The sequence below is a fragment of the Pelophylax lessonae genome, assembly GCF_965119305.1.
Source record: "Pelophylax lessonae genome assembly, chromosome: 3".
NCBI lineage: Eukaryota > Metazoa > Chordata > Amphibia > Anura > Ranidae > Pelophylax > Pelophylax lessonae.
The window spans coordinates 346100249-346114683 of record NC_138770.1 but is presented as its reverse complement, the minus strand read 5'-3'; the positions used below and the strand labels follow the sequence as shown (position 1 = coordinate 346114683).

The 14435-nt window shown below is 42.2% G+C and overlaps 1 protein-coding gene across 1 annotated transcript in view; it reads left to right on the top strand.

Moving 5' to 3' along the window:
* The first annotated feature begins 8728 nt into the window (after positions 1-8728).
* ASRGL1 (asparaginase and isoaspartyl peptidase 1) overlaps positions 8729-14435 on the top strand; it is a 71785-nt gene continuing 66078 nt past the window's right edge. The window contains exons 1-2 of the mRNA XM_082249067.1: positions 8729-9002; positions 13993-14135. Coding sequence (XP_082105193.1) covers positions 8816-9002; positions 13993-14135 — 330 coding nt within the window. The 5' untranslated portion in view covers positions 8729-8815. The remainder of the gene's footprint in view (positions 9003-13992; positions 14136-14435) is intronic.

The window sequence follows — 14435 nt, the reverse complement described above, 5'->3', positions numbered from 1 at the left end:
GGATACGAGGGACTCCTATAGCATGATGACAAGATCTTTGTCCCCCAAGAAGTGAGACCCCAAGTTCTTAAAGTATGTCATGATCATCTACTTGCAGGTCACTTTGTAGTTCTAAAGACATGTGAACGCATTTAAAGGTCATTCTGGTGGCCCAACCTAAGACAAGATTGTAAAGATATGTAAATTCCTGTGTCAATTTTCTCGGCAGCAAAGGCCGTAATACCAAGGCCTGGGGTTTGCTAAAACTCCCGGTTCCAGAGCTACCCTGGAATATGCTATCAATGGAATTCATAGTGGACTTACCCCCCTGAGATGGATTCAACACCATCCTGGTGGTAGTTGATAGGTTGTCTGAAATAGCCCACTTTCTGCCCATAACAAGCACTCCTTCAGCCACAGACACGGCACATCTATTCATCAAGGAAATTGTGCAGTTGCATGTATTGCCTAGTAGCATTGTCACCAACAGAGGGGTGCAATTTTTACTTCTAGATTCTGGAAATCTCTGTGCACAGTCCAGAAAATTGAAGTTTGTCTTTCCTCTGCATACTATCCACAAAGTAATGGAAAGACAGAACTAATCAGACTTTGGAGCAATATCTGAGATGTTTCTTTTCGTTCACCCAAGACAACTGGGCATCCCTTCTCCCATGTGCCATATTTGCTTATAACAGTTCAGTTCATGTATCTACTAAGCAATCGCCATTCTGGGCAAAGTACGGTTTTCACCCCTTCTTTTTACCAGACGTTATCCCAGAAGCTTCAGTACCTGCAGTCCAGGATAGGCTGACCTTTATCCAAACCAACTATCAGGCACTCCAGGAAGCTATGAAGAAGGCTTAGGAGGATTACAAAATACATTTTTACAAACGGAGAAGAGGTAATCCTGTGCTGAAGGTTTGGGACAATATTTGGCTTTCCACAGCAAACCTCAGACTCACTTGTCCCTCTCAGAAATTGGGCTCAAGGTTTATTGGACCTTTCAAAATCAAGAAGGAAATTAACCCTGTAGCATTTAAACTGAACCTGCCAAGCTCTTATAAAATCCATCTTGTCTTTCACATATCTGTCAGGGAAGAATTCAGAGAAGACCTGGCAAATATGCCAATATCCAATATGGCCATGCTAATTTGTGCATGCACATTAGCGAACGGCTTGCAATGGTGAATCTGCGTGCGCTAATTGCCTGCGTCCACTGGTCTATATAAGGATGAAAGCTCCTCTCGCAAATTACAGGATTATCGTCCGCCTTGTGTCCTGTGTTACTGTGCCTTGTGCTTCTGCTTGATTATACATTACCAACCCAGCTTCCTGACCTGCCCTGGCTTCTCTCCTGGCTCTGAAACCGGCTTGCTCCACAGACCTGCTTCTGTCTTGTTCCTGATTGACATCCTGTGTTTGATCCCAACTTGATCTCAACCACGCCTCTGCTCCTGACTGAATTCCTGTGTTTGAGCCTCGGCCTCGTCCCCTCAGCCTCCAGTCAGGTATGTGACACTATTAGTATGTCAGTTCTGCCTCCATAAGTCATAGTAGGTGCCTAGGGATAACTTGCTAACTTGGTTCCAATTCTGATGGTGTCTGAGTGCTGTGACATCAAATCACGCAGGGAGCCATTCTCAGAGCTAGCCAACATTCCAACTGGGATGGCAGATGATGTGGCAGAGGGTGGCCAGCAGAGCTATGCATCCCACTCTCTTACAAGTGTCAAATGCCTGTTAGATTTTGATCTAAGCCTATCTTATTTCTTCAGGTCCTAAAATGCCAGGACGGTACAAATCCCTCCCAAATTACCCTTCTTGGAAAGTAGAAAGTCCAGAGTATTTATAGATGCATGGTGAATTTTTTAAGGTTGTAATTTTGTGTCATGGTGTTTTGGAAACTGAAGAAATTAAGTCAGATTTTTTCACAATTGATTCATATATTATAGGTGCAATTATAGTGTCCATTCAAATTACTCCAGACATATGACCTGATTTCGTGGTGCTTCAAAAAGTGCTCTGTGCTGTAAACTTTAAAGAAATTACTCTGTGTGCAGGTCACCTTTCTGTGCTCCCTTCTTTATGCCAAACACACTCACCAGACTCAAGATTTTATGCTCACTTATCATGTATCCACATTCGTTTATCCCCTTGTAATCTCCACTGAGCTTATATGCTCCCTTTTCCATATGCTCATGGTCTTCACCAATCGTTTTCACTCTGTGCCCCTCCAGGCAATATTGTGGTCCGTGCATGTTAGGGCGACCTAAACCAGGCAAAATACCTCATAGTATAATTCTGTTTATTAACAGGTAATTAAAAAGCATATAATGCTTTTTGCATTAAAATTTATCAGATATCAAGTGCTGGAGGCCAATGGAGAGAGGGCTTCCCTTGCAGCTAAGTTCCAAACTCCCCTGGAGATGAGACAGGAGGAGTTGGGCCCAAATTCGCACAGGTCGCCTGCAGAGTTGCTTGCAGAAAGGGTTCAGGGATACCGCTGTTGTGCTGCGGGGTTACTACAGGCAGGTGGCATCTGTGAGATGAAGCAGGTACTTAGAATCGCTGAGACAGAGGGTGTTTGATTCAAGCCAAGGTTCGGTGCCAGGTGGGTAGCGGAGAAGACAAGGTCAAGTGGTAGCCAAGGTCTGGACAGGTAGCAGGCAGAGGAGATCCATTAAACAAGCCGAGGTCAAAGTCAGGAAGCAAGCCGGAGACAGAGGTGTAACAAGCCGAGTCAGTAACCAGGAATTACAGGAAACAGAAAACACAGGACATTGGTAGAAGCTGAAGATCAAACAGCACCTAGAGAAGGGCTGGCTCCCTTATAAAGGCCCAGGTGAAGGGCTGACGGAGATGCTGGGTCCTAGAGCCCTTCTCCTGTTCTGACGGATACTGGGTCCTAGAACCCTCCTGCTATTGGTGCCCTGACAAAATTGCTCACTTGCACCAGCCAAATTGTATGTGTATTAGTGCAGTGGTTCTGGTGTTCTTGTAAACCAACTGCGTTCCACAGATCGGAAGATAGTGGATGGAAGTGACGTCAGCAAGCCCCGCTAATGCGTTTCGCCACAATGACCTAATCAGGACGCCGTTACCACAATGAAATTAGGGTTCTTTGAGACTACTTTTAGCAGCTAACAGGCAGCTCTTGGGCTCAATTTGCAGGGATAGCCAGTCTTGGTCATTTGAGATCTACGCCATTTGTCGATGATTTTCTTTACAGTGGTGTGTTTGATTTCCAGTCATTTGGTGATCTTTTGTAAATCCCTTGCCAGACCCATACCCATCCACAACATTCTTTCTGAGGACCTCTGGGAGCTCTGTTGATCTTGGCTTAATGATGTCACACATGTCCAAAGCAAAGAGAACACTAGACCCAGATATCTGAGGTTTAAAAAAGTGGTTCCACCTGCATAATTTCAACGGAGGTTCTAATCAATTGTATTGAATATGGGACACCTAATTCTGATTTAAAGTGGAACTAAATGTAGGAGTGTATTTACTTTTTCCATATTGCAAATCTGCATTTTTGGTTATTTAGAATAGTTCAAGAAAATGAACACACCATGTCAGTTGTGTGTCTTTTTGTTTAAGTTAATCACCTTATCTGTGGATACTATTGGATCAAGGTCTAATGATTGTCTGTTCAAATATGTTGAAAAAGTCAACAATTTCCATAGGGTGTTCTTACCTATTCACGTGACTGGATGTGTTAACACATGCTTTAGAAAGGTGGTAGCTGAGCAGGATTCAGTGCCAGTACTTGTCAGAAAAGATTGTGGAACTATACAGCATATATGCAATGCTTGAACATAACTGTTGATGTTCACAAGTATCACAGATTTATAACGAGCCAGCTGTGTCAACCAGTTGATGATAGGTGTCCCATAATTAAATTTCAAATTACTAGGCTATAACTAGTCTAGAATTCAAGCAAATGGTGAGAGCAAAAGCAAGCAGAATCGGGGCAAGGGGCATACCTGGGAGAAATTAAAACAGGCTGAGCACAGGCAGCATAAAATAAAAGTCTTGTGTCAGGATGAGGTAAGGGCATGGCCATGCAGACAGAAGCATGATACAGACTGAGATGGGGGCATACAGGCCGTTCTGTTAAAGGCTGGACAGGTAGTTTTAATACAGACTGAGTCCATGTTCACATTAATCCGATGCGACTTTCAATCTGACTTTGCCCTTCAACTTCGGTCCGACTTCCATGTGACTTTTAATGAACAGGATCCGATTTTGATCTGACTTTGAGATGAGTGCAACTTGTCCTTTGACCAATCAAAACCATTCCTTTGTTTCGTGCAAAGATGAAACCTCATGCCAAATTTATAAAAAAATAAATAAAATAAAGGCATGGGTTCCCCCCCAAATCCATACCAGGGCCCCCAGATCCCACCTCCCTCATGTGAATGAGTATGGGGTACCCATTCACCCAAAAAATACCAGTCTAGGGTAATAAAAATATGAGATGGTTTTTTGACAAGTCCTTTATTGAAAATTTATATCCCCAATGTTGATCCAACATCAATCACGATGTCTTCCTCCTCCGCCACCACCCCAATTGAAAAACAAAAAAAACACCCCCCCCCCTGCCAAATGCTTCCGCCATTCTGGCAGCTCCCGTGTCTGACAGACGTTAACTATTGGGGCGTGGCCATGCAATGATGTAACTCAGACCCCGCCAACTTGTAACCTCACAAACCCATCATGAGTCCATGACGTCACAGGCTCATTCCCAAGCTGCACTGTGTGCCTCTATTGAGTGCTTCACGTCACTTCCCCGTCACTTTGATTGACAGTAGCAGGAGCCAATGGCTTCTGCTGCTCCCACTAAGACCAGTTAGGAGGGAGAAGGAGAGCTGCCCCTGACCAAGATAAAGCTCAGGTGAGTATTTAGGGGAGCAGGGCGGGGCTGCACCGAAAATATTTTTTACCTTAAAGTAGAACTAAGGGCAGAACTTTTTTTTTTTCCATTTTAGATGTCCGTTTTTTTTTTTTTTTTTTTTACATCTGTGTTCCATTGGGGAGATTTCCCTTCAGTTTCTGTTCTGTAGCCAAAACAGGAAGTAAGAGGAAATTACTCCAAAGTGAAGAAATGCCAGGGTGTCACCAGGACAAACAGAACTAGTGTCCCCATTGGAAGATTTCCCTTCTATGTATTACTGTTCTATGGGACAACCCAAAATTTGGGATTTTCTGTACTTTCACTTTTGATGACAAATAGAGAGGATAAATCTCACTAATGGGGGCACAGACAACAATAAAACCTGATGGAGGTTCTAATCCCTCACCACTCCATCCAAAACTTAAAAAAAAAAGGTTTGCCTTTTTTGCTTTTAGTTATACAGTACTTTAATGCTGAGAATGCATTAAGCTAAAAAAAAAAAAAAAAAACTTTAGCCTTTACAACCACTCTTATCTTTAAGTATGTAATAAATCTGTTGCATAGTCTGCCTCTATTCTTCTATGTAGAATTTGGCTTGCTGTTGGGAAGAACTGATAAACTGTTCTCCATGGTGTCTTTTTACAGGCAGAGGAGTGGGCAGAGCCTTGGGACAGGCAGAGGTAGGGTGTAGACAAAACTATGAATGACCAATTGTTAGGCTAGCCATACATTATACAATTTTATTGTACAATGTTCCTTTAGATTTACCAAAACCATATTATGAGGTCAAACCTAAACACTTTAAACTTGTATGCCTTTGTATTGGCCTCCAGGGCAGCACAAATGATTGGTCTTCCACCGCCATTCATTCCAGTTGCTCCAGATGGAGGCTTTCTAGGCACTGCTCCTCCTGGTCCACACATGCACCATTCTGCAAGAGGCACTGCTCCTCCCAGTGTGCACAGCCACAGCCCTACAACAGGCACTGCTCCTCCCAGTGTGCACAGCCACAGCCCTACAACAGGCACTGCTCCTCCCAGTGCGTACAACCACCACTCTAAAACAGGTCCTGCTCCTCCGGTGCACACATGCACCAATCTGCTTTCTTCTGATCCACACCAAGCTCCTCAAGAGGAATATACAAGCTTCTGAAAAATTACACTTGGGGATTATTCAGGTCGAGAAACACATCATTCTGTCTTCTCTCCTGCCTGATATTCTCAATTTGCTCAGGTATTCTCTTCTTAGCTTGTATGCTGATTTCTTGCCCCCTCTCACATTGACCACAGTCACACAGAGACTTCCACTGTGTCTGGAGGATTTCAACTGAAAGCACAAAGGGCACACATACATCAAAAAATGAACATAAAATCATACAAACATATGCGCTTATGTTGCTCCTTCTACCTGCATGTAAGAGCCTTCCAATGCTCAGCTCTGACCAACTACAGAAAAGGAACACAAGAGGGCGCCATATAAGTGCAGCATCAATGGGTTTATTACGATTAAAAGGCCAAATGCAAACTCACAGAAATATAAAATCTAATCAAAGAGCTTATCTGTAGCCATGCCACATTGGATGAAAGCTGTTCACCAGAAAAGAGCTGCTTGTGACAGCAAACAGCGTGTTGCCAGTGAGGAAACCAAGTCCAATGTTTCCAGGAAGTGAGGAGAGCCACTGTGGGGCACAAGGCAGGATGTGACATCACACCTGGGATGGGCTGGTTGCTATGGTAACGTGTTTCGGAAATGCTATTGGCTCGTTTCTTAAACCATTGAAAATCCCACCCACCAAGGGGTGGGTATCCCAGGCTCAGGCAATAACAAAACACTTAGCAATAAAGAGGCAGTGCAAAGGTGGAATGAGAGGAAAGGAAAAGACAAACACAAAACCACATCTCCTGCATATAATGCTACTGTGGAACTACTGACCCTAGCGGACCAACGCCATTTTCTGAGTAACAGAAAAAAGGGGAGGCTATAACAAAACTAATATCAACAATATATTGTATATAGCAAGTACAAATAGAATACACATGTGTATATATAAAAAAATGCACATATAAAAGAAATTCATACATGAAAATGCATGTATAAAAACTGCATGCATAAATCTAAAAGAATACTTTATTGGTATGTATGTGTGGACAAGACTACCTAGCAGCTAAAAGTAGTATGAATTAATGAAAAATGTGCACATATAAAAGAAATGCATATATAAAAACGCATGTATGAAAAAAAAAAAGCATGTATAAAAAAATACATATATAAAAACTGCATAAATGAACCTGTAAAAGTGCACTATTGAGATGTATATCTCTATCTAAGGGCAAGACTACCTAGCAGCTTATACTGAAGTAGTATAAATTAATAAAAAAGGATATATGGTACAGGATCAGAGATGGATCCCAACCAAAATGGATATGGATGTATGTGTATGTGTGTTTTTATATATATACTGTACATACATACATGCATACATACATACATACACCCTGAATGGTACCTGGATAAATATTACAGGATGGTATTTTATGAACTACCTATGCTACACAAGCATCTCTTCACATTCATTTAGGGGGGTAGAGGCTAACTCATGGGGATGGTGCATTAGCATTTGTTTGCGCCACAGTTTCAATAGCTGTCCGACCAATTTCCGCCCATATGTTCCTTTTTGATATGTGGTTCGCATATTTAGGATGGGACTTTCCCCAAATTTACATGTATTTTGACAGCTGCGATCGCCTAGGACTGGCTCACATCCCTAGCTATTGTGTGTTTCTCTTTGCAGCCATGTAGACTAGGGATCGACCGATTATCGGCAAGGGCGATAACGAGGGCCGATGTGCACTTTCCCCAATATGTCAAAATCGGCCCCGGAGGTTACCGATATTGCCAATATTTGGGGAAAGTGCTTGTACCGGAGTGATGCCTGCAGCTAGAGGCATCACCCCGGCACCGGCCTCCATAGCCGAGGGTCGGCTGTCTTGTAATGACAACCGATGCGGCTGAGAAGCCACTCAGCTGTCATTACAAGGAGCGGGAGGGGACGCCCCCCCCCCTCACGCCGCCTTCCGCGGCTCGGCCGGGTCTCCTGTCCCACCAGCCTGCACGGCCGCCGAAGACCCGATCAAAGCCGCATTCGGCTCTGATCCGGTCTCCATGCAAAAACCCGGAAGTGATGTCATGACATCACTTCCGGGTACTCAGCGCCCCCCAGATCCTTCCACAAGAGTACCTGTCAAGAAAATAATTTTTTTTTTTTTAAATGTATGAAAATATCGGCAGATATCAATATGCATTGGCTAAAATATAGGTATCGGCAACGAAAAACTGATATTGGTAGAACACTAATGTAGACACCAGGGTGGGTGGATCAAGGCCACAGGAAACTTCCTGTATACACAGGATTTCCTGGATGTCATCATCATGTAAACAAAAACAAAAAAAGCTTCAAACTGTAAAGACGTGCCATAACGCGGGACAACGTTTTTATTTAAGTTCCTTTCCTGAACGCAGTTTTGGTGCTTTCAGATTTCTGCCTCTAAACGCTATAAACTTATTAACCTATAAACCGTTATGTGTGCATGAACACATATGATAATCTAGAGGAGCATTGAGGGGCTTTCAGAAAAAAAACAAACGCCTAAAATACTGCAGTTTACAAGCTGCAGATTACATGAGCCCATATTGGTACAGTAAAAGGTACTCCTTCTTTTTTTTTTTTTTTTTAACATGAAACGTGAATTTTTGTGTGTGGCAGCAGGAGTAGGTTGGGTTAAATGTCATTTTATAACATGGGTGTCTGTATTATATTATACAACTATTATCTTGTGTGGATTCAAAGGTTGAAGAAGAATTGCAGAGGTTAATGGTTACCTAAACCCCAGTGTATGCATCGAGTAAGAAACACATTTTATGTTCTATCTCTGCAGTGAAAATGAAGCCTGTTATTGTTGTTCATGGCGGGGCTGGTACAATTGTACAGGAGTATGCAGAAGAGTATCGTTCTGGAGTGAAGAGAGCAGCTCTCCGAGGTTACGATATATTGAGACAAGGTGGGGATGCAGTAACAGCAGTGGAAGAAGCTGTGGTTGTGCTGGAAGATAATCCACATTACAATGCAGGTGAGCTTCATCAAAGTTTGCAAAATAAAAAGAAAAGGGGTTTAATTAACCTCTTTTATTTATGGGATAGTGACAGGTACAGCTTTAAAAGTGTAGGTAAGATGAAGGGCTAGGCTGTTGCTTGGGGGAAAAAGGTCTGTGACCTTTTTCTTGAGGTCAATAGGCTCCTGTTCCCGCTCTAAGCTGCTCCCCCCCCCCCCCGTATCTGGGTAGATTAGGTAGCTTACCTGTTTTAACCTGTTTTTTCCTGCCTCTAGCCTTCAGCCAGAGCTCCCCCTCAGCACTATTTAAGGGGGCTCTCTCTGACTGGAAGCCTCAGACGGCCTCATCAAGCTCAAGCCGTGCTGTTCCCCTCCCCACCTCCCCAGTTTGTCGCGGCCAGTATATTATTTGTAGGGTTACCTTTGCATGTTGCAAAGGGGGACGATGTCTACATGAGAGTTTATGTTGTCACTCTGGTTTAGTGTGGACTATGGATAATTATTTTAAAAGTCTTATTTATTTATTTCAACCTGGGTCGTAGTGGCCGGGTTGTTTTATTGCTTTTGCATTGATGTTTTAAAGTTATGGTGTTTTAAAAAAACAAATAATAAACGGCCGCGGCCTTTTTTAATTCCAACCTTAAGTGCCGGTTCACACTTGTGCGATGCGGGAACGCTGCGAATATGCAGCGTGTTCCCGCATCGCATCCACACATCTGGCAGTTCACACTGCCATATGCAATACGCAGGGGGTGTCAATTAAAAGTTAACGACACCCCCAGTTGCGATCGCATATTGCAGTGCGATCTGCAAGTTCGCACAGAATCGGATCGCACAAGTGTGAACCACTGTGCGATCCGATTCTGAGGCGGCTCAAAAAAAGCCTCATGTGCGTGTTTGCTGCGGATGCGCTGCGAATTCAGCCATACAAAGTGTATGGCTGAACTCGCATCCGCACATGAGATTGCATGTAACGAAGGAGCAGTGCGCTCCGAATTACATGTGATCTCGCAAACCGCACATATGTGAACCGGCACTAAAGAGTGTGGTGTCATCATTTTTTAGTATAAGATTATTTATAGTATAAGAAATCCTGTCTACTATCCCATAATGTATAAAGCGGAATAAGATTTTTAACAGTAAGCTCAATTCACTAAGATTTTGATGCATGTGTTATTATCCATTACATGATTTAAGCCATGTGACTGTGATTTCCAGCTTTCATTGGCCCTCATTGCTGATAATAGGGGGCCATGGTGATTAATGATCATTCTAGCTTAGTGATTTGAGCCTGTTGTCTTTTGATTGCTTAACTAGAAACATATCATTTTATATGAAGGTTTTAATCCGTTTTTATTTTAAAACTATTGGGGGAATTCAATAAAGCTGCTACTGCCACTTTCCTGGCATTACTCCCTCTTGTTAATGTATTGCGCAAACTTGTGCACCAAATTCAGGTAGTTCTAAAATGTGTCACATTGTGTATGCCACTTTTTACATTGCTCCAATTTATGCCCTCTACTTTTTTGTTTTGGGGGGGGGGGGGGGGGAGAGAGAGGATACCTGGTTTTAATAGGTACCCGCGCCCACTTCCAGGCGGATCGCTTCGGCTATCCATCGGAAATTCTCTTCCCCCACCTTCCTCCCCCCACAACTTATACAGGACCCAGCAGTTCAAGTAACAAGTTTAACCTTGTGAGGAATGGGTTTGTCATAGTGGCCCTCTTTGCTTAGTACTTAGAGGTGACAGGGTGGGCTTCCATCTTCCCCAGATCTTTCTTCCGAGTTAGCGGCCTCCAGCTACATGAGTGGACAGGGGTGCGGTGACGTCACTCCTGCGCATGCACACAGGAGCCGCAGTTAATGGCACAGGCTCTGAGGGTCCGGCACGGTATGCATGCTCTGTTGACGTCACCAGCTGCATGCAGTGTGAATATCTCTTAAACAGTGCAAGTTTAGGAGATATATACAGTACCTACAGGTAAGCCTTATGATAGGCTTACTTGTAGGTACACATGGTAAAAGTTTACTACCACTTTAAGTTTCTTTCCACTCTAAGGACCTGTAATTTGACAGTAACTTTGTCATTACTTTAACTGGTTGTAAACAAAGCATATCCCGTATTTCCTTCACTTCCTGTCCCATAGCCAAAACAGGAAGTGAGAGGAGATCCCTGCAAGGGAATCCCCTAGGTCACCAGAACTAGTGTCCCCATTGGAAGATTTCCCCCTCTATTACTTTTCTGGGGACAACCCAAAATTTGGGATTTTCTTTTACTTTTCACATATAATGATAATGGTAATCAGGACAAAGAGAGAGGGGGACAATAATAATAATAATAATAATAATAATAATAATAAAAAATGTACACCTGTGCCAATCCCTCTCCACTCTGTCTAAAAAAAAAAAAAAAAAAAAAAGTTCCCCATTTAGTTGTACTTTAACTCCATGCTATTTTTAAACACATGTAATTTTAACAGGAATCATTGATGGGTAGGGGGGATGTTTGAAATCAGCTTTGACAAATGGTTTTCCTGACTGATGATAATGAGGGTGTGAAATTTGTCCCCTTCAGAAAATCTGTAACCAGCCTGTCCTGTTAAACTCAAAGCCGCTTACTCAAGAGTGCAGTCCTTCATAATCTTTTATATGATACCTATGTTTTAAACTTGTACCAATAGTTAGTTATAGCCTAAAACATGTTTACATTCCCCTCCATTCACAAGCCCCCATGCTCAATCTGTCCACCCCCCACTTTTCTGAATTGCAGGCTTTTTCTCCCTGCAGCATTCTGCTATCTTTTGAATTCAATGTGGCTGTGGATGGTTTCAACCACATATCTACTTTATCTATTCCCATCCATTCACTGGAATCTGCGAATGCAGGACTGGAAGTCCCATCTTCCCTTGGTAGGAGAACACATAGACCTCAATGAAGCACAATGATATCATCACATTTGTAGTCCATTGATTACTTCCTCCAAACCCATAACTGGAGCTCCATACCTCCCATATGGACCTGGGGCCTGAGAGAACAGTCTGCAGGAGCCTGTGCATTGCACCCACGATCCAATGATTGTGTCTGCAATGCTGCAGGCTTTAATGTACTTTTTTTTTTTTTTTTTAAAAGGTAGACTATGTCTTTAAAAAGTTGAGTGACGTAAAAGGTGTTTTACCGTAAGGCATTCTTTGAATTAAAGAAAAAAACTTTTAATAGTAGCTACCCTCCACCCCCCTAAATACTTACCTGATTATGATCCATCACTGTGCACATCTGCAGCTGCTCTTCTCCCCTCTACACTGTCTCACAGGCTTGACTGAGAACTTCAGAACCCATTGGTTCATGCTGCTGTCAGTCAAAACTTGTAAACAGAGGGGGGGGACAAGCCAGGGTGTGTGTCTGAATAGATGCAAACAGCCCGTCTCAGGATCAAGCACGCATGAGTGTCCTCATAGATAGGTGCTTCCTATGGGGGTACTTGGTGGAGGGAGAAGCCAGGGGCGCCAGCTGGAAACTTCAGAAGATGAAGATTGGGGCTGCTCTGTGCAAAACCACTGCACAGAGCAGGTAAGTATGACATGTTTGTCTTTTTAATGAAAAAAAAAAATCACTTTATTGTGAGGGAGATGTACCTGTTTTGGAAGTCCTGTTTTGTGTTTTGTGCTATGGGGTTTCTCAGGAATAAATAGTGAATCATTGTTGGTTTTTAAAATAAAAAAGCTTTACTGGAAAAAGTTTACAATGTATTCTGCAATTTGTCCCATTTTAAAATGACACTAAAATGATGTCCCTGGTACAAAGCATGGCAAAGCTATTGCACGTGGAAAAAGATGCTGGAAAAAAAATAGGAAAGAACAAATGAAAAAAAAAATTGAATTGGCATTTTGTTTGCTGGTAAGGCTTCTTTAACTGGTTTCATATGTAATGTAAATATGTACAACTTTGATCTATAGTACATGAATTAAATAGTTAATAAGATGTAATAATACATTATGTCACTTATCTGCAAGTGTCAGTTTGCATCGGAGTGGCTTCATTTGGACAATGCAATGCAAAGAAATTCCCAGCTGTCGTTTTGACAGTGGGTAGTTGCCGATATCAGTGGCAGCGTAGCAACATCAGCAAACCTTGGAAGTTTTTTTTTTTTTTTTAGGAAGAATCCGCTAAGTTCAAGGCCCTGTTTACACTTGGTGATTTGGAATCACGGCAAAACGTGCAACACATGTTTGGGGGCCATTATTCTTAATGGCACCCCAAATGCGGTGCAATTTTGCCACAATAGTCACGCATTTAAAAATCACACAATGCTTGTTGCCCAAAAAGGAAAAGTAGCTTCTTTTGGGTGATAAGTTACACATAGAGCAGCTCATTGAAGTGAATGGGCTGCCCTATACGTGACACACTGAAATGCATGTAAATCGTGCTGTAAAAACTGCTATCTGCAATGGTTGTTCCCATTATGCAATATCTGAATGCAGCCAAAGGTTCTCAGAAGGTTTTGGGAGGTAAGTGCAACCTGTAAGGTTTACTTACCTCTGCAATGTCTTTCACTGGCAACACTGTTGCAAAATCTCTCCTTTCTGCACTGTTTTTCTGCTACTCACACACTTCTGATCTTGACCTTATTGTTTGAAATGAAGCAGTGGTCTCCATGGACACCTATAAAGCTGACTACCTTAGTTCAAATAATGCAGGGACTGAAGCATGCAGGCAGTGGGCATACTGCAGCAACATTACCATTGAAGAATACCACAGAGGTTAGTCAAGTCTTCACGCTGCTATTTGAAAACAGTTTTCCTTCAAATAAATATTACATAAAAAAGCAGAAAAGAAGCTAATAAAAAAATAGCTGACATGCGTTAACTTATAGCATAATAATAGTTGCACATCTAGTGCTTATACTTTGCTTTAGATTTTAAGATAAGTGATAACAGTGATGATTTCCTCTTCGATGAGCATAATCCCAAAGTCAGTCTTTTGTCTGTTAACCTTTGTGATTGTTTCCTTAGGCCATGGATCTGTTTTGAATGAAGAGGGAGAAGTTGAGATGGATGCTATTATCATGGATGGCAAGGATTTATCCTCGGGAGCTGTCTCTGCGGTCAGATGTATTGCTAACCCAATAAAACTTGCCCGCCTTGTAATGGAAAAGGTATTTTAACAAAAATAATGTAATGGCTGTATGGCATATCTGGCTAAGCTGTGTGCTTATCTTTCTCAAATCACTGGCATGGATAGCATCATTAAAATATAGTCAAATTATTAAACAGCTCTTTGACTAGTTTAAGTGGGCACCTTTTAATGCCTTAATGTTATTAAAAAAACATAGAAAAGCGATGGCAGAAAAAAAGCTGAGTAGTCCATTGATTCAAACCATGTTTGTTATATAGTGATGATGATGATGAGATATATATATATAAAAATATGTATGCGTGTGTGTTTTGTATTTTAA